Source organism: Vombatus ursinus, unplaced genomic scaffold (assembly GCF_900497805.2).
Source record: "Vombatus ursinus unplaced genomic scaffold, bare-nosed wombat genome assembly UNPS02014779.1, whole genome shotgun sequence".
Lineage (NCBI taxonomy): Eukaryota > Metazoa > Chordata > Mammalia > Diprotodontia > Vombatidae > Vombatus > Vombatus ursinus.
The window spans coordinates 46,216,356-46,244,079 of NW_020954557.1; the positions used below are offsets into that span (position 1 = coordinate 46,216,356).

At 39.5% G+C, this 27,724-nt stretch overlaps 1 protein-coding gene across 1 annotated transcript in view; it reads right to left on the reverse strand.

The window, feature by feature from the left end:
• MYO3B (myosin IIIB) overlaps positions 1-27,724 on the reverse strand; it is a 628,721-nt gene that overhangs the window by 50,318 nt on the left and 550,679 nt on the right. Inside the window, exons 32-34 of the mRNA XM_027865702.1 lie at positions 17,593-17,699; positions 17,173-17,219; positions 16,010-16,182 (exon numbers count right to left, since the gene is read on the reverse strand). Coding sequence (XP_027721503.1) covers positions 16,044-16,182; positions 17,173-17,219; positions 17,593-17,699 — 293 coding nt within the window. The 3' untranslated portion in view covers positions 16,010-16,043. The remainder of the gene's footprint in view (positions 1-16,009; positions 16,183-17,172; positions 17,220-17,592; positions 17,700-27,724) is intronic.

The window sequence follows — 27,724 nt, forward strand, 5'->3', positions numbered from 1 at the left end:
CGGAATTCAAGATCCTTCACAATTTGACTCTGGCCTATTCTTTCTCTCCCAAACCTTCTGGTTGTCATAGGAGCAACATCTCCTCCACACAAAGTAGGCTAGTTTCCCCTTAAAAGGTAATGAAACCATCTTCAAAGCTTAACTGGTCCAAGGGGATTAAGACTCAAATTGGGGCATAGCTTCCTGCTCACATACTACAAAAGAACAAGGAAACAGGAATATAATATAATATTCATCAGGCTTGACCCATGCTTCTGATGGGTGCACCAGCAGGACAAATGCAGAGGTAGCTGAAATCAGTGCTGTATCTTTGCTGAACCTTTCTTTCCCAGCTGTAGTTAAAATTTTTATTAATTGTTAGGTGGTCAATAAGTGTCTCATTTGGTACCAATCCGGAGCCTAAACCACCAGAATGGCTCAAGTCAGACCTGGCCCAAAGCTTTGGCCCACTCACCAACCAAGCTTTTCCTTTTGGGGACTTTTTGCATGTTGCTCTCTTGTTTGAAATGTCCTCCCTTTTCCTCTCTGCCTATCTAAATCTTGTCTATCTTTCAAGGCTCCACTCACACCCCATGTCTTCCTTGATGCTTTCCTGGAGCATCTCCTAGATCTTCTTCCTGCTCGAATCCTATACTACTTATTATCTACATACATCTTTTGGTACTTCTCATATATTGATCAGTATTATTAGTTATCCCTTCACATTTATATATCTTCTCTTCAAAACTCAATGAGAGTTGGAAGGGACTTTTTAGGTCATTCAATCCAACTTATTATCCCACGCAGGAATTTCTCCTATAACATTCTTGATAATTGATCAACCAGCTTCTATCTGAAGTGCTGCCATTGTTGGTAAGGGTTTGTCTACTGAATTCTAGTATAGGCATTATTGACTCCATGACCTCAGTAGAGTCAACAATAGAGGAAAGGGAGATGGTAAAGGTGACCAGTAAAAGTAGGGAGGGGCATGGACAAAGTCAAGGCATTTGTATGCCTAGATAAAGTTGAAAACTTGTGTTTTACTTTTGTTTATCTTCTTGTGTTCATAATGACATAACTGGAAGCTTTGAGGCTTTGCATTAACATATGATAAAATATTTACTCACCATAGAGTGAGAATACTTTTTGTGTCAAAAATGTGCATTTTTACTACCTATGTGAGGCTTTTCTTGATTCATGTTCCCCCTTCCCTCACCCAACTTAGTAATCCCTACCTCCTAAATTTACTTGCATTACTCTGTATATACTTTGTACTTAATTTATCTATGTACACTTTGAATCCTTTTCCCCTCCCCCTAGTAGGATGCTTGTTTTTCTTTCTATCCCAAGAGCCCAACATAGTACTTTGTGCATGGTGAGTACTAAATAAATGTTTGTTGGATTGAAAAAAAAGTCTATCTATAAAAAACAATTCAAAAAGTTACTCAGTGTATTGTATTTCAAGTAGTTGCCTATACATAATCTCAGTTCTAGAGATGAGAAAAAGAGGAAGAGAGGAAAGAGGAGAAATAAAAGAGAAGGGAGAGAGGGGAAAGACAAGGGGGGGAAGAGGAGAGGAGAGAGAGGGAAGAGGAGAGAAGGGAGAAAGGAGAAGTAAGAGGGCTTTTCCCTCAAGCAAGTACATGAAAAACAATACTAAAAGATGTTTTAGGGAGAATGGTTAGATGACTTTAAAGCGATCCTACTTTTAGCTGAGTCCAAACTGTTTTCATGATATGAAAGTACAGGCAAAAGGCAATACTACTGTGTGGGAATCTACTAACCACAAGTGTCAGTGTGGTAGAAAGTATTTAGGTGAGGATAGATGGTGAGATAAGTTGAAGCGTTACTGTGGTAGTAGTATATGAAACACTGCTCAGTCAAAGGGAGAAATTGAATGCTGATTTCTAAAAGCTGATCGCAAATTTGGCACCAAGGCAGGATTGTTCTTTATCCTTTGGGCTCAAAGAGGACCATGGCATCAGGAAGATGATGTCATGACTCACAAGTGAATTGGATTTAAGTGAGGCAGGGCTGTGCAGAGTCACCAGCCTCATTCTCTCCTCCGGAGCCATCTGGATCCAGTGGCAAGATATAAATTAGGACAACTGGAGATGGCCCCTGATGCAGTGAGAGATCTTGGCATTTTTAAGTTAATATCTTTCCCAGGTCTCAGTTTGACTGAGAGTGAGTATAAATAGCAATTGCTTCTGTTTTGTCCAGAGACCTCAAGGGTCTTACCCTCCCAGATTGATTTATTTTAAACTAGGTAAAAGAGGCCACTCCTTGCCTCATTTCTTACCTAGCCTTAATCACTGAATGGGTATTGCCTCAATCAAACCAAGGCAGGATACAGTGGTGATGAAGAACTTCTATTATTTGGACATATGCTGGAAATATCTCTGCTAAAAGCAGAGCATCTAGGATTTTCTTCACTTGTCTTGCAGATAAGTTCATCCATCAAAAGATGGAATACTTGTACAAAAATATTTGTAGTAGCTCTTTTTGTGGTAGTTAAGTAATGGATACTGAGGGGATACTCATTAATTGGGGAATGGCTGAACCTGTTGTGGTTTATGATGGTGATGGAATATTATTGTACTGGATGAAATGTTGAAAAGGACGGTTTCAGAGAAAACTGAGAAGACTGGTATGAACTGATGCAAAATGAATTGAGTAGAACCAGGAGGAGAATTTATATAGTAACAGCAATATTGTAAAGATAATCAACTCTGGAGGACTGAGTAACTCTGATCAATACAATGGCCAATCACAGTTAAGTTCTAAAGAACTCATGATGAAACATACTATCCATCTCCAGATATAGAGTGTATAGACTTAAGGTGAAGAGTGAAACTTATTATCTTCTATTCCTTTCTTTTTCTCAGAACATGGATAATGTGGAAATTTGTTTTGCGTATCTATAAATATTTGTAATGGTTTTAGTTTTCTTGCTATATCAATGGGTGGGAGAGAAGGAGGGAAAGAGTTTGGAACTGAAAAGAAAATAAAACTGAATTAAAAAGGAGTAAATGATGAGGGTAGTGGACTTTCTTGACCCAATTCTGACCAATAGTTGTGAAAGCAGACACTGGAAGAAGGATTAAACTCATTTTACTTGGCCTAAAGGGCAGAACACTGGGTGGAGGCTACAGAGAGGCAGATTTCAGCTCAGCACAACAAAAAACTTCCTAATAATTAGAACTATCTTATTTTTTTTTTAGGCAATTTGGGTTAAGTGACTTGCCCAGGGTCACACAGCTAGTAAGTGTCAAGTATTTGGTATGAGGCCGGATTTGAACTCAGGTCCTCCTGACTTCAGGGCTGATCCTCTATCCACTGCACCACCTAGCTGCCCCCTAATTAGAACTATCTAATAGTAGTTTGTGTAGTTGCTCCACTCCCTAACTGGGAGAGTTAGCCTGGGAAGTCAGAGTATTGTGGAAAGAACACTGGCTCTGGAGTTTGAGAACCTTGGCTCAAATCTCACCTTTGATACTTACACCCTGTGTGATTTTGGGGCAAATCACTTAATTTCTTTGAGTCACAGTTTCCCAACCCATAAAACAAGGGGAGTTAGATTAGATGACCTTTGAGTCTCTTTCAGCTCTGGATCAATGAACTTAATGAGTAATTAAAGGCTTATAGTTGACATCGGAAGGGGCCCTGAAAGGCCCTCTGGTCCTGCTCTCCATTTCTCTTGCTCTGGTCCTCTGGAACTTTTCCCTTACTTTTATTAGCTTATTAGCAACTGGAGGGCAGGGACTATGCTGTTGCTCATCTTTGTATCCCTAGCACCAAGCATGCTCTTCCTATTTATTTTAAATGGCTTTACTTTTTTTTTTTCAACTTAACAAACACTTCTTTCCTCTCCTTTCACCAACTGGAAAAAAAAACGCTTGTAACAAATATACACAGTCAAGCAAAACAAATTTCTCTGTTGGCCGTATTAAAGAATGTACATCTCATTCTGCACCTTGAGTCCATCCCCTTCCTGTCAGGAGGTAAGTAATATTCTTCGTTGCTGGCTGTCTGGAATCCTGGTTAGTCATTGCTTTGATCAGGGCTCTGAAGTCTTACGAAGTCGTTTGTGTTTACATTCTTGTTGTTACTCTAAAAATTTTCCTTCTGGTTCTGCTCACTTCACTAGATGGCCCTTTAGATCCCTTCCAGCTCCAGATATGAGAATCTAATGAACATTTAAGGACCTCAAGTTAATGCTAAAAGGGACTTTAAAATCAAATCTAATCTCCTTTCATTTTAAAGGTGAAGGGACTAGACTAGAAAAGAACTTTGATTATCGTCCATATCTCTTGGCTCTAGTCTTCCATAGCCATTCCCAGTTCATACACATTTTCTCAGTTTTCTCTGAAACTATCCCTTTATTACTTCTTAGGGCATAATGAATTCATATACCATAATTAATTCAGCCATTCCCCAACAGATGGACATCCCCTTAGTTTCCAGTCATTTCTTCCACAAAACAGCTATTATAAACATTTTTGTACATATAGATGCTGTTATTCTTTTCTTGATCTTTCTGAGGTTGCCTTAGACCTAGTTAGTAGGAGTATTGCTGGGTTAAGGGTATGTACAGTTTGATAACGTTTGGGACACTGTCCCAAATCAATTTCCAGAATGACTATTGGTACCAATTCACAGCTCCATCAACAGTGGGGTGCCTGTTTTACCATGGTCCCACAAATATTTGTCATTTCTCTGTTGGGGGTCAACTTTGCCAATTTGGTGGGGTATAAAGTGGAGCCTCAAAGCTGCTTTAGTGTACTCTTCTCTTGATAATGTGGAGCACTTTTCACATTTGATTGCTATTGATATCTTCAATTTATTTCTTTAAAAAATTGTCTGTTCATACACTATGAGCGTTTATCAATTGGGAAATGGTTACGCTACATGTTTTATAAATATGTAGATCTCTGATTAAAGTGGGTATATCTTTGTTAGTGTACGTTGCAACTTAGTGATGCATTCTCATCTCATGTAATTCTTGTCTTCTAAAAATACTCCGCAAGGGGGTCCATTACATGCTAGATTGCATAAATACTTAGAAATTTGTTGAGTTGAATTGATCTCCAAGTATGTCCAGTGCAGAGGTTGGTATTTTTTTTATTGTCTTTGCTCCTTTCTTCCTCCATAGACCCTCCTCCATCCCATTAAAACATGGTCAACAGGATTACCTCACAGTTGACAAGTATCTATTAATTTAATTTATTAATATTGTTAATACTCTTGGTTATATATGAATGTAAAGGAAGACAAGTCAATGAAAGCCTAGTTCTCAGAGGCATCCACAGTATGCTTTGCCTGATGCAATTCCCCTTATGGACTGTGGTAAGCATGATTCTGGACAGGTGTAATAGAGGGTTTCATTGTCCATTTCAGAGTATGTGCAGGTATTTTATGACTGTTTCCTATTAGCTCATAGTGTGGCCAAGACGGAACTTTTAATTGGCTGCTAAGTGAAACTAAGTGTGCATTCAAAGGTCCCTAACTGTGACCAATTCCTCTCTTTCCCTAGCTGTGTTTAAGTAAGGAGGATGAAATGCTATAAGCCTCTGGGTGGAGAGAAAGACCTTGAGTCTTTTTATCCTCCTGGTTATATATAAATTTAAAGAGAAACAAGTCAATGAGAACCTAATCTTCTGCTCCACAGAGATAGCCCTAGAACAATGAAGGGAGGAAGTAGCTGGCCAGCCCTCTTCGGACCCAACTCATCACTATGACTGGGAGTGGGATAAGGACCCCCATAGTCTTTATATGGGCTCCAGGGGTGGGGAATCTGCAGCCTCGAGCCCACAGGTGGCCTTCTACATCCTTGGGTGTGGCCTTTTGACTGAGTCAAAGTTTTACAGAACAAATCCTTTTATTAAGGGGATGTGTTCTGTGAAGTTTGGATTCTGTGATGTGTAGCCACTACATTAATATCTTCCATGCTTATTTTTTTGTTTTTGTTTCTTTTTGCTTGTTTGTTTTGTTCTGAGTAACAAACTAAATTGTTAACTCTCGGTCAGACTATTTTTCACATAAAGCTATGTTGCGATGTGAGTGTAGACACAGTCTATAGCTCTGACCTGTTATCTGATTTACCCTTTTTATGTCTGGGAAGGGACAATTCAAAAAATAGCAACATTTCTTGGTATATTTCAGGGTAGAAATCTGAAAATTAATGAATGACTACAAATGCCCATGATCTGTAGCAAAAAGTATTTTACATATAGTTTATGAGTCTTGTGACATAAGTTACTGATGTTGCTCTCATGCCATTGGCCATTCATGAGTTCAGGTCTTTCCATGTAAAAATTAGCTGTCACCAATGGATAATACAGTGCAGAGGGTATTTCTTTTGGAAATTTGGAGTTGAAGGTCAGTTCTTAAGTAGGAGTAGCATTTTAAGCTGAAAAAATATTGACACGGACTGCTTCTCTAGTGTTATCTGAGGAGAGGTTGTAAAGATAAGTAGGAAGATCAAGTAAGCTAAGCCAAAATGAAGTCAAAAGGACATCAGCAACGATGGGATGGCTGAAGGGAAGGGGAAATCTTTCAATTGCTTAAGATTTTCTTTCCATTTTTTTTTAGGATTAAAGAGATAGTTTCAGTTTCTAAGAATTGGTAAATGCACTAGAATGATTTAATTTTATTTTGCATCACTGAATCATGAAAGAGAAAATGAAGGTGACTAACAAAGAATGCATGGCGTGGGAAGAGTTTAATATAACCTAAAATGAAAGGCAATTTCATTATATGTATACAGCAAGGAAAGGATTATTGGTTATGCAACAAACATAATACCTATATATTCATGGGCCTGTCCTATCAACATTTTATTAGCAAGTGATAGAAAGATATTGATAACATGTTTATCATATTTGCAAATGAAACCAAACTGGAAGGTATAACTAATATACTAGATGAAAGAATAAGATTCAAAATGACCTCAGCAGGCTAAGGAATGTTGCTCCAAATTCACATATATCTGGCATGGATGTGACTATAGTCAGGCAGATTATGAAGGACAAGCCAAGAAGCTGCTAGAATTAATGTCCCTCATGGTGGGACAAAGCTAAATAAGACAAAACTTGACAAAGATAAATGTAAAAAATCATACACTTGGGTTAAAGTGATTAATTGCAAAAGCACAGAAGAGATTTGACTTAGCTGGTCATATGTCAAAGGTCTGGGAATTCTTTTGAGTAATATGAATGAATAGTATGATGTGTCTTTTCAGTCTTTTTTCCATCATGTCTGACTCTTTGTGACCCCATTTGGGGTTTTCTTGGCAGAGATACTGGAGTGGTTTGTCATTACCTTCTCCAGTTCATTTTACAGTTGAGGAAATTGAGGCAAACAGGGTTAAATGACTTGCCCAAGGTCACCCAGCTAGTAAGTGTCTGAAGCTGGATTTGAATTCATGAAGATGAGTCTTCCTAATTCTAAGCCCAGTTTTCTATCTACTGTACCACCTAGCTGCCCTTTATACTTAGGCTTACTTATCAAGAAAAATTATCAGATTCCTAAATACTTTCTGTCCCTGAAGGCAACAGTGTTAAGTGACTTGTCCAGGGTCACACAGCTAGTAAATATCCTAGGCTGGATTTGAACTTAGGTCTTCTAAATTCCTGACTCTCTGCTGTGTCTTATAAGCACACACACACACACACACACACACACACACACACACACACACACACACACAGAGCCAACCTTAAGCTGCATTAGCAGAAGTTTAAACATACAGATCACAGAAGGTAATACTTCTATTGTACTTTACTCTAGTCTGGAAGGCAATGTCTAGACAACTGTGTTACATACTAGATATCACATTTTTAATAGGGACACTGCTAAACAAGAGTACATGTAGGAAAGAGGTTCCCAAATTTATTTGGCCTACCATTCCCTTTTAAATTACTCAGTGCCCCCTGGAAATCTACTTTCTTTAACCCTTCAACAGCTTTTTTTAAAATTTGTATCATTAAAAAAATTTTTTTTTAAAAAAAATGATGCATCTTAAATTTAATAGTTTATTGTAAATTTGTGGGTTTTTTTCCTGTATTGAAATTTTGATGATGCAGTATTGTATCATGTAACCATATAGTATCATATTGTAAACAAGTTATTATATGCATATATTCCTTCTGATGCATGCTGGACTTTCCAATACTGTCACCTGCGAACACTTGTTTGTTAAGACCTGTTGGTGGACTTGACTGTTGATTGGTTGTAACTTGCATTTTGTGTGTGGAAAATAATGTAATCACTATAACTTTAACTCTGTTACACAACAGATGAAACATGTATGAATAGTACATCTTCATATCACCTTCCCTTATGCTTCCACCGCCCCCTTATTTTTATTCAATGCCCCCATTCAACCTAGTGCCCCCCAGGAGGTGGTATTGCCCTCTTTGGGAACCTACGACAGAGGGTGACATCCAGGACAGTGAAAGGTTTAGAAACCATGTCACAGGAGGAGTAGGTAGAAAATGGAGAGTGTTTAGCCTAAAGAAGAGAAGACAGTAAGGGATACATGATAACTATCAATTTGGATGATTGGGTGGAGATTACAAAGAGGCAGATTTTGGTTCAATATAAAGAAATAACTTGTTAACAATTAAAGTTATCCAACAATGAAACTCATTGCTTTCGGAGGTAGTGAATTCCCTTTCATTGGGAGGCACAGGATTGTAGGGTTTAAAGCAGGGAGTATTTAAGCAGAGGCTAGATGTTCAACTGTCAAGGATGCTGTGAAAGTTTCCTGAATGTATGGGAAGCTGGACTGCATGACTTCTAAATCCAGTCAAACAGTAAGATTCTATGATTTTATTTTTTAAAATTCTGAACAAAACATTTTCATGTATGGTCAGTAACCCAGATATTTAAAAGTAAAAACCCAGATGTTTGCTCTGATGTATGTAAAACCTGCCAGAGCGGCTAAGTGGTGCAAAGGATAGAATGCTGGGCTTGAAGTCAGGAACACTCACCTTCCTGAGTTCAAATCCAGCCTGATACTTAGCTGTGTGACCTTGGGCAAGTCACTTAATGTTTCTCTCAGTTTCCTCATCTGTAAAATGAGATGGAGAAGGAAATGGCAAACTACTCCAATATCTTTGCCAAGAAAACCCCAAATGGGGACGTGGAAAGTTGGACAGGACTGAACAACAACATGAAAATGAGATATTTCACCAACATTTTAAGTTTTTAATCTTGATGTATGGTGTCCCTATAGTCATAGTCATAGATGAAGTAGGATTGATCCTAAGCAAAATTAAGCACCGGGTGATGTTTATCTTCATTGTCCCTCCGATCCTCCCTTCTCTCTTTCAATTATTCAGTCTTCCTTTGAGAATAGACCCCTAATGACCTAATGATGTTTCCTGACTGCCCACAGGCCTTCCACTTCTGTGTTCCCTCCTCTAGATCTCTACCTCATACTCTAGGTTTTCTCATTTATATCTTTTCAGAGCAAAACTTACCCATCCTACATGACATCCTTTGGGATCTTGTTTTTAGCAGTTAGCTAATGTGATAAACTAATTTATCCTCAAAGCTTCATATCGCTTGGGTTGAGAAATTTTTACCATACTTCATTTAGAGTCATTTAATTTCTGAGCTTTGTTTTATTCATCTGCAAAGTGGGAATTATAATAATCGTACTATCTACCTTACAGTATTTTTGAGAGAAAGCATTTAATAAGCTGAAAAGCACCATATGAAGGTATATTAATATTAATGTTAATCATTTCTCTTTTCATCTTTTTCAATGGAGTTCAGAAAAAACAGTTCTAGAATGTCACTACCCTACTATTGCTGCTTTATATTTAATGTTCTGTGACCTACTTAAACAGATGAAAAAAATAATTTTTTTTTGTAATTGAATAATAGTATTTGGATGTCAGCAAATATCCTGTAGGTTTGATGGAAGCATCTTTGGGACAATAGCAGCAGACAGGACAATGGGGAAGAATTGTATTTCATCCTTTTTCAACATTTTTATTTCTTCTGCTAGAGATTTCTTCTCTATATTTTGAAAGCTTTTTATTCAGTGTAACTTGGGAATTAGGCATATTTGGCACATCTACATCTATTAAATATGATCTTAAATTTCAATATTACACTGGGACAATTATGGGAGATGATTCTGTCTGTGAAATGTGTTCCAGTACATTTAATTTGTTGAATTCTAAAGGATATTTTGAGATCTGTACTTTTATTATGGAGTTATTGTTATTATTATTGTAGTTGTGGTTGTGGTTATTGTGGTTGTTATAGCAGTAGTATTTAGTGGCTTCAAGTAAAATTCATAAATATTACTCAGTGTTCAGTATAAGCAAAACATTGATGCAGGCACCAGAACTTAAAGGAATAACATGGTAATTTTAGGTATTGGTAACATATCCAGTGGGACAGACTTCTTTGGGGGGTGTTTTTCTTGGGGGGTTATTTTTGGGGTGTGTGCTCACCCCACATAAGTAATATCCTACTCAGTCTAGAGGCAAGGTTGGCCTTGAATAGCAACTGGCTTCAGTAGCATCACCTACAGGAGAGTGACCAATCTTAGTTGATGCCACACTAATGAAAGAGGTGAGAAGAGAGGGTTAGGTGGTGGTCTAGAGTCAAAAGACCTAGTCATTCAGGTTCATAACCATGAAGGCATCATTGACTCTTCTCTTTCCCTCATCACAGGGTGATGTTGAACTAGAAAGAAATTAGCTCAACTCTCCTTTTTATAGATGAGAAAATGGAAGCCCAAGGAGGCTATACAACTCACTCACGGTCATGCACATAATAAGTGTCAGAAGTGGGATTTGAACTTAGAGCTAGTGCTCTTTCCCCTGTACCACAGTGTTTCTTCATGTCTAATAAGTTGCCTTCTTGCCCCATCTACTTACACATCACTCATCTATTTCTTTCTGTCCACTCATATGTCCACCACCTTAGTTCAGGCCTCATTACTTTTTATTTGGACTTTCTAATTAGCTCCTAATTAACCTTCTTGCTTCTAGTCTCCCCTTTCTAATCCAACCTTCACATAGCTGCCAATATAATTTACATAAGATTCAGTACCTGACCATCACATTCCCCTGCTAAAAAGCAAAAGCAAAAACAAAAAAACCCCAAACAACCTTCAAGGTCTCATTATTTCTACAATAAACTTTCCTTATCTTAGGATATCCTAAGGATAAACTATCCTATCCTAAACTATCCTATTCCTTTTTTTTTTTTTTGGCTAGGCAACAAGGTTAAGTGACTTACCCAGGGTCACACAGCTAGTAAGTGTTATGTGTCTGAGGCCGGATTTGAACTCAGGCCCTCCTGAATCCAGGGCCGGTGCTCTATCCACTGCACCACCTAGCTGCCCCCCTAAACTATCCTTATCCTAGTATTTAAATCTCTTTACAATCTGGCCTTCTCTTTCTAGCTTTGTTACCCACATTATTTCACTTTACACACCCTGTATTTCAGTCTAACTGCCATATTCAGTTTACTAGCTATTCCCCAAGGTAGACATTCCAGCCTCTGCCTCTAGAACCCCCACAGGCAGGCCTTCTAGGCTAGGAATGTGCTTCCTCTTCATCTTAGCCTTAGAGAAATCCTCTCTCCTCCCTTTAATGAGCAGATCAGTGCTACCCCATCCATGGAGCCATCCCTGATCCTTCCTGGAATTAGCGGGAGCTCTATTCTCAAATACTGGCGCCCATTGTCTAAGCCTTCCTTTGATAGCTTTGTTCTCTTATGGATTTAAATCCTTAAATCCAGCTTCAGACACTTACTAGCTGTGTGACCCTGGCAAATCACTTAACTCTGTTTGCCTCAGTTCCCTCATCTGTAAAATGAACTAGAGAAGGAAATGGCAAACCACTCCAATATCTTTGCCAAGAAAACCCTAAATGGGCTAATGAAGAGTCAGAGGTGACTCAACAACAGTAACAAAAACAACAACATCATTATATGCATATTATATCCTCTAAGTAGAGCATAAGCTCCTTGAGGGCAGGGATGATTTCATTTTGGTTTTGCACCCCTAACAAATAACAGAATGCCTTGTCCATAGCAAATGCTTGATAAATATCCATTGAAATGAAGTTCAATCCTGGCACTATTATTTACTACTTACATGACTGCCTGTGTACAAATCATCTCTGGGCTTCAATTTCCTCATCAGCCCAGACATTATTAGGGTGGAGCAATCAGGGCTTTGTCTCAAGGTACCTAAATTTAGAGGACACTGATGACATTTTTACTCCTTCAGTAGGTAGAAACAAGTGATCTTAGCAACTAGTTGTGTAGAATAATTGACTAGAATAGGAAGCTACCAGATGGTGGGTCTATAACCCAGCCTTGCTGGGCTTCTGCCCCTCGTGATGACCTCTCCAGCAGCCGCAGGGTCTCCATCCATAGGGGCCAATGTCCCTGGGATCTGTCCTCTTCTACAGGCCTTCTGTCTTGAGGTTTCTCCCTAGGCTACTTATGTCCTCCCAAATTAATTTGTCTAAAATGTTAGACAGATTTGTGGGTACCTTCCATACTGCTTGCCCAAGGTATGGTTTGTGGCACTTGTCCAGGCCACAAACTTGCTAGTTACATCTCTATCCAGCTATAAATTGATAGGTTGCACTGCAAGAAACTCTAATGTCCCTATACTAGCTCTAAATTCTATGATTCCAACTCCATGTGTCAGGGTTTAGCACACAGCAGACATTTAAAATAAATGCTTGTTAACCAACTCATGGGGCAGCTAAGTAGCACAGCAGATAGAATGCCAGACCTGAAGTTAGAACTCATCTTCATGAGTTCAAATACAGCCTCAGACACTTATTAGCTGACCTCTGGGGAGGTCACTTAGCCCTGTTTGCCCAATTTCTTCATCTGTAAAATTATCTGGAGAAGAAAATGACAAACCACTTCAGTATCTTTGCCAAGAAAACCTCAGATTGATATTAATGCACTATTGGTGGAGTTGTGAAATGATCCAACCATTCTGGAGAGCAATTTGGAACTTTGCCCAAAGTGCTATAAAATTGTGCACACCCTTTGATGTAGCAATACCATTACTAGGTCTATATCCCAAAGGGATTTAAAAAGGGAGGGGAGGAAGGACCTATCTGTACAAAAATATTTATATCAGCTCTTTTTATAGTGACAAAGAATTGGAAATTGAGAGGATGCTCATCAATTGAGGAATAGCTGAACAAATTGTGCTATATGATTGTAATGGAATATTACTGTGCTATAAAAATGATGAGTAGGCTGATTTCAGAAAAACCTGGTAAGACTTATATGAACTGATGCAAAGTTAATTGAGCAGAACCAGAAGAACATTGTACATAGTAACAGCAATATTGTACTATGATCAACTGTGAATGATTTGGCTATTCTCAGCAATACAATGATCCAAGACAATTCCAAAGAACTTATGATAAAAAATGCTATGCACTTCCAGAGAAAGAACTGGTGGAGTCCGAATGCAGATTGAAGCATACTATTTTTTCACTTTCTGTATTTTTTTGTGTATTTTTTTCCCCTTTGGGGCTGACTAATATGGTAGTATGTTTTACATGATTGGACATTTATAACCTATATCAAATCGTTTACTGTTTCAAGAAGGGGGAGGTGAAGAGGAGAGAGAGAAAATTTGGAACTTAAAATTTTAAAAAAATGTGTGTTAAAAATTGCCTTTACATGTAACTGGGTAAAAATAAAATATTATTTAAAAGAAAAAAAAACCCAAACTGGGTCATGAAGATTTGGATGTAACTGAAACGACTGAATGACAATGATAAGAACAAACTCATATAATGCCAAATAGTGAGATAAGTGCACAAACAAACTGAGGCGTAGGGATGGGTGCTGAGATGCTGTGTCTAAATACACAAATAGGTACTACAGTTTTGATACAGGCTGAATAACTGGTGTTTCTGGTCACATGGTTACACCAGTCATACTAGTTTGTATATATAATATTGTGACAATGAACACACATTTATTGAGCACTTTCGTACAACAACCCTGTAAGGTAGAAAGTTCAAGGATTATTTTCCCTATTTTGCAAAGAAGTCAGTTGGTCAGTTAGTCAATAGTTATAAAACATTTATTAAGCGCCTGCTACGTGCCAGACACTCTGCCTCTCGGTAAGGAAATTGTAGTCAGACAGATCAAGGGACTTGGTCACATACTTTGTCAGTGACAGTCAGGACTTAACCTCCAATGTTTAAACCCACTTCTAAACCTACTTCTCTTTCATTTTTCCTTTTAGTATCAATGTTTTTTTTTATATCAACATCACTCTTTCTCACTCCTTCCCTATCTCTGAAGCAAATCAACACACTGACCATTTTTTTTTTCTTTTTGATAATGCAATCAGGGTTAAGTGACTTGCCCAAGGTTACACAGCTAGTAAGTGTCAAGTGTCTGAGGCCGTATTTGAACGAGGTCCTCCTGACTCCAAGACTCTATCTACTATGCCACCTAGCTGTCTACACACTGACCATTTTTGATAATGTCTTCCTCATTCTCTACCTATAGTTCATCAGCTGTTGCTGAGTGAGAGTCAGGAGGCATGTGTCACTGTTACTCCTCTGAAATCATGTCTGATGGATCTTTTTTCCACCACACTGCCTTTTCTAACTTGCCATTCGGTTTAGTTTGTAACTCATCAGTTTGGTCAGGTTGGTTTATAACCAGTTAGTGGCCATTAATGAGTGGGTAGTGTGATTAGTTGATTTGAGCAAAAACCACTTTTTAAAGTAAAAGTGGAGAGAGAGAGATAGAAAAGAAGAAGAAGAAGAAGAAGAAGAAGAAGAAGAAGAAGAAGAAGAAGAAGAAGAAGAAGAAGAAGAAGAAGAAGAAGAAGAAGAAGAAGAAGAAGAAGAAAAGGGAAGGGAAGGGAAGGGAAGGGAAGGGAAGGGAAGGGAAGGGAAGGGAAGGGAAGGGAAGGGAAGGGACGGGAAGAGAAGAGAAGAGAAGAGAAGAGAAGAGAAGAGAAGAGAAGAGAAGAGAAGAGAAGAGAAGAGAAGAGAAGTGTCAGTCCAAATCCGGATAAGAATAGAGAAGGTTGTGCAGACTCTGTAACTATTTCATACAAAACAAGTTCTTTCTGGCTATAAAATGTGATAAAAACTGCATGATGAATGAGTGGGAGATGATACTCTCCCACTGGAATATAATGAATTTAAAAAATTCTAAGCACAAACTATATAAACCATTTCTGAATTTTGAAATACAAACTGAGAGCTATTATTGCTCCCCATTGGTGACAGTCAGCCAACTACTGCTCTGTAAGCATCTCAATGCCTAATAAAATAAACACCTTATTCTCTCCTCCCCCATTACACATTTGCTTTATGTGTACCTCCAAACCTGCCTTAATGCTTACAATGCATAATGATGTGGTCAGTTAAATGATTCCCTCTAGCACTTCTCTGTTATTGCAATTGATTTGCTCTTTCCAGCTTAACTCATTTTTACTCACAGAGAAAGAAGTCCATCAATTAGAGAGCAAACATTTAAAGAGCAGGGCAGTGGTAGGAGCCAGTAGCATTGTGAGCAAGATTCTTAGCTTTGAGCTGGAGGATGTTGAGATACCACTTCTGAGGAGCATGTTTTGGAAAGACAGATCCAGTCTTCCTAGTAACTTTAACATCCCCCTCCCCCCTCTCTTTTTGGGTGGTTTTGAAAATCAAACTTGTGTTTTCAGATGTTTCTGCTCAAACAGGACATGATGTAATGCCATACATTGTGTATGTGTGTGTGTGTGTGTTTAAATTTTTTTTTTTTCTGCTAAGGGGTTATTCCAATATTCAGTGAGAAGTCATTCTTCTTTTGCCATGTGACATCAAATTGCTGAGTCAAGCCTGAAATAATAGTTTGTACCAGAACTAAGGTGGTTTGTACTAGAAACAACAGTGTCTCTTTGTTAAGGCGGGTCACTTAACAAGGGGGAGATAGACTCCCTGGCGTGATTTCAGTGCCTTCAGGTTAAAGGCTGCTTCAGGGATTTAATAACGATTGTTCTTACCAGCAGCAGCAGATTGAGGGGCAGGTAGCACAGCTCAGCTTTTAGCCAAAGACTCTCCTCCAGAGGATGAGGAAAACGGGGAACAGTGGACAGAGCCATCTTCTTCAGGGATACAATCCACAGCAGACAGTGATTTGTAATATTCATCTTCCCCATCAAGCACTTTGATTTGGCTATGACAAGGAAAGAGAATTAATTTTGTGGGGAAGAGAAAACAGAGCGAAAGCATTCCTGATGTCATCACCATCAGTAGTGCTGCTAATGTTATACAGTCTGAACGGGACAGGGCTGGAATCATATGGAAGCATCATTGCTTTACGGGTATCCCAAAGGGTTTTTCTCTTTCTCTTTAAATCACTTTCTAGGGAGCCTGTATGGCTAGGGAGATTAATGACTACCTGCTACACCTTTCACTTCTGGGTCACACACTTATAATGAGGCAAAGAGAGCTGTGGCTGGAAGTTGTTATCGTATTTGGACTGCTGATTTATGGGAAACAAATTGTCTGTCTCTGGTTCCTTGGAGAGGCAAATGCTTTCTCTAACAGCCTGAGTATGAGCCCTGATAAGTTCTTCTTTTTGTCTCTTCACCCTACTTGCCAAGAATCAGAAACCTAAATTCCCTTTTGACCTTTGGGGATGATTTTTGCAGGTAAAGATAAAATTCTGATCCATGGGTAATTCTGTAAAAGTTGTCATACTTGCAGAGTACATATGTATATATGTGTGTGTGTGTGTGTGTGTGTGTGTGAATGTGTGTGTGCTACATCTAATTTGTAGATAAAGGGCTATAACCTCCTATCTCTCTCACACTGAAGGGAAACTAAAATTTCCGGGAGTACCTATGGGAAAGAATGGAAAAGAACATTTGCCAGTAGGAGATAATTTCACAGACTCTCAGAGTACTAGAAAGTTGCTTTCAAAAGGGACCTTAAAGACCATCTAATCCAACCCCCCTCATTGGACAACCTTCTTAGATACTAGTGGATACAAGTTGTATACTTGCTACTAGTTTTTTTTTTTTAAGTTCCCAATGTTAATAATGGCTGAGTATTCTAATTGCTTATTTTTAGAAATCTCTCTAGAAAGTTTTGCATTTTCTGTAATATCACAAAGGACTCCTTCTGTTTACAGTTGCTTAGAACTAAGAAGACAGATATTTACCCAAATTTTCTTGGCTTCCTCTTGCTCCCTTGATATTCTAGAGTTCCCTGTGGAGAGGGCCAAGAACACACAGTCAAAGCAAAGCAGCAAGTCGTTAATTTTTAATTCCAAGTGATTTTGTGTTGAATGCAAGCAGATGCTGATAATATCAGAAGTCACAGCATAATTTTTTTGATCAAAGGGCTCAAGTGAGCCTGATGAAGCATGCATCTTGCTCGTCTTTGATAAACCGCATCAATTATTCACCGTGAAGGCAGACATCCTGACATGAAAGCAACAGATAAAGAGCATAAGCACATGTTCAGGAGGAGAGGAGAAGAGCATGGGGGTGGGGCTGGAAGGGCTGGAACAGGTATTAATAACAGAATTATTAACTGGAAACAAAGCCAGTAAAACGCTTTATGGCCACTTTGAACTCACGTTTAACTGGTTATAGTACATGTTATCCTCAGGGCTATTCAGCATTTTGGGCTGCTGACATCTTCTGCGAGGTGTTCTCAGCTTCTGTTCGACACAGTTTTCTGAACCTAGAATAAGAGAACACATTTTTGAGCCATCCCAGGTGTCACCAAAAATCTTTGAGTATTTTTAGGCCAGAAAAAAGTACTTTCTACAAATGTCCTTAACAATAAATTTGTTCCATTGTAATAGACGTTTGGAGAATACTCCATAGTACAGTAGCTTTGAGAGAAGTTATCTTTAAGAAAAGGGTTAGGTGTTAACTTCTTTCCAGTTCTTCTGCCCTCATCTTTCCTAAGCCAAATGATAAGCTCCTATCTGAGCATTCAGGAACAGAATCTCCTGGTTAGTGGTCAGCTTCAGGCCAGCACAGAGGGGCAGCTTCCCTTGGTAGGCAATCAGGGTATGAAACAATGAAGTCAATCTGGAAGATGCTGCTTTAAGATAATTTGCAGTTCATCGGAGAGAGAGTTGAAAGCCATCTGGAGCACACATTCTGCCGGGCAGAGAAGAAGGAAAGCTTTTAGAGGGTTGTAGTTTGTGGAAAACAGTGCCTGAGATAGTATTAGTTATATGCTTTGAAAAATATAAGTGATCTCTGCATTCTTTAGAGGTGGTAGAAGTAAGAGGAAGAAAAGGTCAATTGAACCATAACACTAAGAAGCTATTTTGTAATAGGCCCGGTTTTGGAATCCTCCTATGAGAGCATGCTTAAAATCTCCAAGGAGAAAATAACTTGTCAAATTAAGCCATGGTCCATTTCCTTTACAAATAATTGATTTTCATGGAATCTGGTGTCCTTTCTACTACAACTTTGAAATGAGATCTGATTCTTATGAGATACATAGACAACAACCTATAGAATACCTATCCTTAATGTCCCCTCCCCTCTCCAAAAGGGCTCTGGAGTAGTCTAAGAAAGGGAAAGGTATTTTCATTTTTTCATTATGCCTCAGGACATTTTGAGTCAACTTGAGCAAACTATTAAAATACAATAACTTTTGGAGGGAGAGAAAGGTACATCAGTAAAAGCTGGTCTCTTAGCTATTAATGGGTTTCCTGGTTGATCTAATTCTGCTAACACAACCCAAATGAACAAACACAGTATTTCCCATTTAACTCTCAGGGATGTTCCTAAGGATTGGGGTAGTAACCCTTGTTAGCATCTTCTGAACCCCAGGAAAGAAAGGTAGTATTTTAAGTTAACAAGTCTGATGATGGCAGATTTATTATCAAGTTTGTTTTCATTTTCCCCCCATGGATTTTAATAAATGTACCCTTTTAATGTTCATGTCATAGCACAAATGTAAAATTGAACCACCTATTTCTTTGTTTTTACTTAACAGGAGTTGAAGAAATTACATTAATGGAGCTCTGTCCTTAAACACTGGAGACACTTCCTTTTAAAGTGAATGGAAGGTGATTTAGGTGGAGTTCTTCACTTGAAAAAGTGAAGAAAAATAATAAGTGGTCAAACTTGTTATGAATATACTTTGTTCTATGCAGTAAATGCATTCATTCAATCAGTCAATCAACAAGCAGTTATTAAGCACCTACTATATGCTAGGCACTATGCTATGTCCTAGAGATACAAATAAATACAGTTATAAATATAAATACATTCCTAAAAAGTTGTGTGTAAAATGGATTTCTATAAGTTAAATCCTATTTTAAAATTCCCTAGAGGAGGTCACTATTCAAAGCAATTATTCCTTAGTTAGAGGGTTTTGTTCATTGTTTCCTTAAAGTGGAAAAGCACACTTGTATTTGACACAAAGGTCACAGTTCAAAGGAAGACAGAAGAATGAGCTGAGGGATGGTTGTAATGATTTGCGATGTGGAATGGTGCCCTTCCTCCAAAGAGCGTCCAGTGCTCTAGTAAATGTCACTGCTCACATCCTCTACATATCAGCTGCCTTGTGGATTCCCTGGAGGCAGCAGCAGAATGCAGAGCAGATTTGGTAAAAACTGAAGGCAGGCTTAAGGTTCTCAGATATTCACAAAGCCCTTCCTTCAGTGCAACCAACTGAACCCTTGTCTACATTGACCCCTTCCCTGGTATTGAGACATTTCAGGCCAGAAGCCTGAACCTTTCATTTCCCTCTTTCCAGCCCCACTTTTATGACCTTGTAGCAAATCCCTGGTTTTAAGCCCATTTCTGGTTTTTCCCCATGAATAACTGATCTCTCTAGACCCAGACACTAGCTTGACGCTCTGTGTTTCTGATCTCCATCTATGCTGATATTTGTCTCGTATGACTCTTCTCATTCCCCAAGCAAGGGTGGTTTCCATCCACACAATGACCCTTGGTCAGTCAGGGGCTGGGGCAGCCCCCATTAAAGACAAGACACAGGAACAGTCTCAGGGATCTAAGTGGAAAACACCCTGGAACTTTTGACAATAATAATAGCTTATACTTATCTAGGGCTCTGTTGTTCCAAAGTCTTTCTACATATAGGAATCTCATTTGATATTCATAGCAACCTTCTGAATAGATAGTAAAGGTATTATCAGTGTTGCAATGAGGAAATGGCAGCTGAGAGGGGTTAAAAAGAAATTATTCCCAAAGTCATATAGTTGAGGAAAATGGGACTTGAGCTTAGGCCTTTTTATGCCTAGTGACACCCAATGCTCTTTCTTTTATATAGCCCTACCTCTTAATACCCCATTGATGAGTTCGGTATTTTGTAACATATCAAATTAATACACAAAATTCATTATTTTAAAAGAACACTGTTAACTTTTGTTTTCATTGTTGTTGTTTTTGTTGAGTCATTTAGTTGCATCTGACTCTTCGTGACTCCATTTGGAGTTTTCTTGGCAAAGATACTGGAATGGTTTGCCATTTCTTTCTCCAGCTCATTTTACAGATGAGGAAACTGAGGCAAACCGGGTTACGTGACTTGCCCAGGGTCATGCAGCTAGTAAGAGTCTGAGGCTGGAATTGAACTCAGGTCTTCCTGACTCCAGGCCTGGTACCCTATCCATTGTGTCACCTGGCTGCCCCATCACCTTTATTTTCCAATATGTCATTTCCCTCTTCCCCTACCAGAGAGATCTTAACAAAGAATAAAACAGAAGGATGGGGAAAAAACAGTTCAATAAAACTTCTCGAGTATCAACCAACTCTGACAGTATACTCAATGTTCCATACCCTAAGTTCCCCACCTTCACAAAGAAAGTAGATATTGAATTTTTTTGTTCAACCGTTTTCCTCAACTGATATTGGTGCAGATCTCAGGCCCTATACAACAGGGCCTGTTATAGGTGAAGCAAAATTAGAATAAGGGCCTTCCAGAACTCCAAGGGTTAATGCCATGAATAGGACCCATCCTAGACCCAACAGTCTAAGTCCTGCAATTCATTGGGTTGTACTATTTAGGATGATAGACAGAGGCCCTGGAAAGACAATTAGGTTATGTGAGGCAGAGCTACAAATAATGATCAGTTCCATCCTTGTAAATCTGACTGAATTTGCAGGATTTCCAACCAGAGGAAATAATTCCTATATTCATCCAGATTTGAAATAAATCACAGGCTATATCTTTACTCTGTAAAAACTGATAACATTATCTGTATAAGTTGCTTAATCTAAAAAGCCAAAATGAATGATTCAACCCATAAAATCCATTTTTGGGTCTTAATTATTCACTTTGATGTATTTACTATTCTTATTTATCAGAAAATCACCCAATGTCTATGTCATGTTATGTCATGTCCTCCACCTATGCTTATGTTTCAGTTACTAGTAGTGTACTAATGCTTTAAGAAGTTGTACCTACATGATGACATTTGCATAAAAACTAAGATTCCTTCTTTTCCATGGAAGTAACTATCTCTAAGGCACCTAGGTGGTGTAGTGGATAGAACTCTAGGAGTCAGGAGGACCTGGGTTCAAATCTGGCTTCAGACACTTACTAACTATATGACCCTGGGCAAGTCACTTAACCTTGTTTGCCTCAGTTTCCTCATCTGTAAAATGAGCTGGAGAAAGAAATGGCGAACCATTCCAGTATCTTTGCCAAGAAAACCCCAAATGGGGTCACAAAGAACCTGAAATGACTGAAAAAACAAATTATCTTTAATGCTTCCAGGCTGCTCCTAAAGGGTATGGAGGTGGATAAATGTTTGCTTTGGAGGAAATTATGTATTTGATATGATTCTTTTATTTTAATACCCAAACAGGTACAAACCTCTAAACGTTTGGCAGTGAGCTCTGATGATGGTGAGTTTTCAGTCCACCAGTAGCATCTTGATTCTGGGTCTTTACATGGGCTTTCACTCTCCCCTGGAATGCTCCGTATTTGCCTCTTCTTGGATTCTTTTTATTCCTTCAAGGCTCAGCTCAAGTGTTATCTCTTACACGTGGATTTTTATGATGTCACTCTCTGGTCTAACCACTCCTTCTAAGTAAGTCTCCTCTGCTGGCTCATATCCATATCCCCTACATCATATCATATCCGTAGCCCCTATAGTTAGGGGCCCCCAAGGTTATGATTTTAACCTGCATCTATTCTCTCTCTACACTCTTTTGCCTCATTAACTCAAGGAGATTTAACTATCATCTCTGTGAAGATGAAAGATGAGCCCCAGATATACACAGATCTACATATATGTATGTATATGCATGCATGTATATAGATATACTTATGGATATATATATATATATATACCAAAATGTGTGTATTTGTGGCTCTATGTCTGTTAATCTATCTATCTATCTATCTATCTATCTCTACCATCTATATCTCCAGCCATAGTTGCTCCCCAGTCCAATTCAATAAACATTTATTAAGCCCCTATGATGTGCCAGCAACTATACTAATACTGAGGATATAATTAATAAAAAGAAAGACAGTTTCTGCCCTCAGTGAGCTTACAATCTATAAAGGGAAAAACAACACACAAAAGGAGTCAGGGAAGTGGTGGGGAGAATAGGATGCCGGGGGTACCTGGTTCTGTGGAGTTGAAACAAAGCAGGGTAGCAAATGCAAAGTGGAGTGATCTGAAAGTCCAGTTTCTTCCCTCAAAAAAGGAAGGCATTGGGAGGAGTTTGGTATTCTGCCCTCCAAACAGGGGAGAGGAGGCTGAGGGAGGTGAAGTCTATCAAGGCTTGAGTTGGCAGGATGGGGGCCCAACACGGGCCTTTTCAGTAGAATTGAAACCAGTCAGGGTAGCTGATGCAAAGTGGAGCTTTGGGGAGGCATCCTCCAGTACTCCTGGGAGTAAAGTATCTGTGGTCATTCAGCAAGGAGAAACTATGTGAACATGTTCTGTATCATTAAGAACTGTACCCTGGGATGTCCATTAGTTGGGGAGTGGCTGAACAAGTCATGGGATATGAATGTAATGGAATACTATTGTGCTATAAATGATGAGCGGGCAGACTTAAGAAAAACTGGGAAAGACTTATATGGACTGATGCTGAGTGAAGTGAGCAGAACCAGGAGAACAATGTACACAGTAACAGTCACGCTGTGCGATGACTGACTTTGATAGACTTAGCTTTTCTCAGCAATGCAAAGATCTAAGATATTTCCAAAAGCCTTATGTTAGAAAATGCTATCCACATCCAGAGAAGGAACTATGGAGTCTGAATGCAGATCGAAGCACACTATTTGCTCTTTTTTTTTTTTTTTTTTTGGCTAGGCAATGGGGTTAAGTGACTTGCTCAGGGTCACACAGCTAGTAAGTGTTATGTGTCTGAGGCCAGATTTGAACTCAAGTCCTCCTGACTCCAGGGCCTGTGCTCTATCCACTGCACCACCTACCTGCCCTGTATTAATTATTCTTTACAACTTGACTAATGTGAAAATGTTTAATAGGAATGTATATGTAGAGCCTGTATCAGATTGCATGCCATCTTGTGGAGGAGGGAGGGGGGGAGGGGGAGAAAATTTAAAAATCAAAAGCTTATAGAAGTGAATGTTGAAAACCAAAAATAAATAATAAAAAAGAACTATAAATTGATAAAAAAAAAAGCAGTAGGTGGTCATTTGTTGGATTTGTATGATTTTTTTTAAATTTGGGGGTGATAATGTTCTCTAGGCCAACTAACTGCTAGGCCTAGGACTGGGCTTGGGATTGCCCCTCCCTCCCACCTTTGGGGATAGTTTGATATAGTTTGAAACACTGCACTAAAAAACTGCTTGAGTCTGTTTAATGGGCATCTGAAGGCCTCTGAGTGCTGTACTGTTATGAGGTCCTGGGAAAAGCCCTTGAAAGGAAGTTGCCTGATCCTCTCCAGGATCCTAGAGGCTTTTCTTGTACCAGGGATATAGACATCCCCTCTGCTGTTAATAATAATGATAAACAATAATAGCTAACATTGATACAGCACTTATTATGTACTAGGCACTGTGCTAAGCCCTTTACAATTATTTTCTCACTTAATCTTCACAAAAACCCTGGGAGGTAGGTATTATTATTATTCTCCCCATTTTACAGACAAGGAAACTGAGGCGAACAGAGTTTAAATTACTTGCCAAGGGTCACACAGCTAGTAGGTATCTGAAGCCAAATTTGAACTCAGGTCTTCCTGACTCCAAGGTTCATGCTCTATCTACTGTGCCACCTAGCTGTCCCTTATTGGGGGAAGGAGGGCTGAATCAATTAAAAATGAGAAATAGCTTCTCCTCTTGGTCTGGAACTATGAACTGTAAGTCTCTTTTGCTTTCTGAGACTTTTAGTGAAGGGTGAATGAGGGGTTCTGAAGAGTTACTTTAAGATCCAGGTGCCCTCTCCCACTTTAGCAGAAATGCCAGCAACTACTTTAAGATGGTAGATATGAGAACATGTACTAGCCTAGAGAAATTTGTGGCTACCTCTTTTGCTTTGGGCCTTTTTCCTTGAGCTTAGGTGAATGACCATGAGCCTGGGTGGTCCCTTTGAGTTATTTGAACCATCTCAATGCATTATTCCTGATCTCATCAACATGGTGGACTAGCCAACAGCACTGAGTTTATGGCAACTCCCTACCCGCACAGAGAGGCAGAGTCGGACCCCAGCAATGGTGGTACACCTGGCAGTGCGCCTGGTCTGGTACAAGAGAAGAAACAAAGCAGTTCTCAGGCCCTCAGTGCCCTTCTCTAGTATGTGGGGGTGGGGGAGAAGATCTTAGCAGGGGTAGTGATTAGACCCATGGCAATACTCTGCCATGGCACAAAGTGTGTCTGAAGTGGGAGGAGGCAGAGTTAGGCCCTAGAAGTGATAAGAGCACAGTGAGAGCACTCATGACCACCAGCACAAGAAGAGGGGTAGCCTTTGAGTTTGGCAAAGCGGTCAGTGGTGGAGGTGTCAGCACCCGTGGCAGCATGCATCGGAGTAGACCTTGGCCTGGGTCCCAGCAACAGTGGCAGCTGCTGGACCATGGTGGCATTTGGCAAAAGTGGGGGCCCCAGTGGGCGCTGACACTGACATGGTCAATGGCAAAGGTAGGTCCTCTGAAGCCATTTTTTTACTCTCTAGAATTGATTGGTCATTCCATATTATTGCCAGTATGGCACTCAGTGGTCACTGGACAATTCCTCTGCAGAGAGGGTTTGGAGGACAATAGGGTGGCATTGTTGAGAGATGGCTTGCTTTCTCTCAGTAAGAGGAAAGTGATTCTACCCAGCTTATTTTTCCCCCTTTTCCTATGCCCCCCATATGCTCTCTGGGAGTGAGAGGTCCTAGTTGGTGGCTAGTTCATACTAAGTGGCTGGTGGCACAGGGAAATTTTCAGGATTGGCTCCAGCATCAGGACAGGTTACATGTAAGAAGGCAATGACCTCTTATTTACTTTACTATAGATGACCCTGACCCATCATGAGGATAAATGACCATGCAGGAATGATAAGTATCTTTGTTTTAGCCTTAAAGTTCCTGATATTCTGCTCACAGTCAACTCTTTTGATTGGCAGACCCACTGTGAACTACAGAGATTTTGCTATCACCCACCTCCTAGACCAGATTTTTTAGATTTGACACTCAGTCCTTCTGAAGGAATAAGGCAAAACCTGCCATTCTTGGTCTTCCTTTTCCCATATTCAGCCATTACTTCAGGGAGCCATTCATTAAATTCCTTTATTTCCACCATTAAATGGTGGAAGTTACTTTAAAGACCTTTAGGATCCTGAAAACAAAAGGTGTGGTATGATAGAAGCAATATTTCCAAGGTCCCTGCCACGTAGGCTGGTCTATCTTTTCCTAAGGCCTTAGCCCAATATGGGTTAGACAAGTAATTTTCCTTAGGAGGTATTGAAATTCTTCTTGAGACTTGTTTGGCTCAAAAGAATGGCTCAAGGTGCTGGAAAGGCTTCCAGTTCCATTGAATACAAAAGGTCATAAGAACCTCCTACTCCTTCTCTGAGGCTTTTGCCGGTGGAACAAAAGTATAACTAATACCAGGAAGCTGTGCTCAGATAAATCAATGTGGAGAGTGAGGCAGCTAAGTGGGCATGGGGTCAAGAAGACTAAAGTTCAAATCTAGCCTCAGCCATTCACTAACTCTGTGACTTTGGGCAAGTTACTTAAACCTCTCTCTGCCTCAGTTTCCTCAACTGTAAAATGAGGATAATAATAACACCTACTTCACAGGGTTTTGGGAGGCTCAAATGAGATAATATTTGTAAAGCATTTACTGCAGTGCCTGGCATATAGTAGGCTCTTAATAGATGCTTGTCTTCCCTTCTTACATCACTAAATATCATTGTTAAATGTCTTTCCTTTGCTATTGCTAACTAAATTTCCTCTAGTGGACTGTTGAATGACCCATGAGTATTTCATTTCATTCCAATATTAGACCTAAACTACCAGAGAACTAATCTGATTCAGCCCTACTCTACAACACTAGATTAGTTAGGTATCTTTATAAAATAGACAGTTTTCAGAGAGGAGGGAACATAGAACAGGTAAAGTTCGATGGAACATGCAGGAGAAGCCTGGGAAGGCAAGTCAGCGGGAAGAGAAGGATAGACCTAGGAGGGAAAGACTAGTATGGGCTTTGGACTAGAGACAGCATTAAACAAGTTGAGGTTGGTCAGAGTGAGCACGATGGCCTCTAATCCCCTGGGAGGCAGGGAAACAATTTCTAACAGTACAAGAGAACAATTTTGCTGAATAAAGAAATATTATCTACATTTTCCAGAAGTCTGAAGCTCTAAAGTGAGTTTACCAAGGTTGAGCTGTGAATAGATGACAAGGCTGAAAAGTCATTCTGACCTAGTGAAATTCTCTTTAAAGCAAACCAGAAATTTAGGGCAAGAACTCTAATGTCTCATGAGGGTTGGTTCGATGTGGAAAGTTTTGAAAAACACTGTCCTTTCAATAGTTTCTGCAGATTCAGCATGTGCTTCTAGTTGCTGGCTGCCTTTGGGTTTCCTTCCATTTTGCTTTACTTTTTATTATGATGCAATATCTCCCTCAAGAATTTATTCATGACTCACTCATTCCAAGTCTTCCCAATCTTTTGTCTCCAGGAACATCAGAGCCTGCCCAACATGGGTATCTTTCTATTTGCCCTGTCATTGCCTCCTCCCTTCTCCCCAGGAGGACCAGAGCCCCATAAATGATGCCCTTCCTCCTAACCCTGGGGAGTTAATTCACTCCACTTTGGCCCTACTCCTGGGACTGAGTTATACTGAGCAGTGGACGAGTGGTAATATGTTCAACTAACCTTTGTATCTGTGTCTTTAACGAAAGCATGTCAGTGGTATAGTAGATAGAGTCCTAGATCTGTAGTCAGGAAGATCTGAGTTCAAATCTAGTGTCAATTATTAGCTTTGTGGCTCTGGGCAAGTCACTTAACCTCCATCTGCCTCAGGTTCTTCATCTGTAAAATGGAGATAGTAATAGCATCTACCTTCCAGGGCTCTTGTGAGGCTCAAATGAGATATTGTTTGTAAAGCACTATATAAATGCTAGTTATTATATTATTATTGTCTAGTACCCTAGACCACGCTATTCCCTCCAGCTATGCATCAAGAAACTAGGGTCTACCCAGTAGGATCTTGCCATTTTGCCCTATGAGCAGTAATCAAATAATCCTACAACCGGCACTGGAAATCTGGAGAGAGTGTGATAATCACTGATTGCCTTATGGCTCCATTCACCA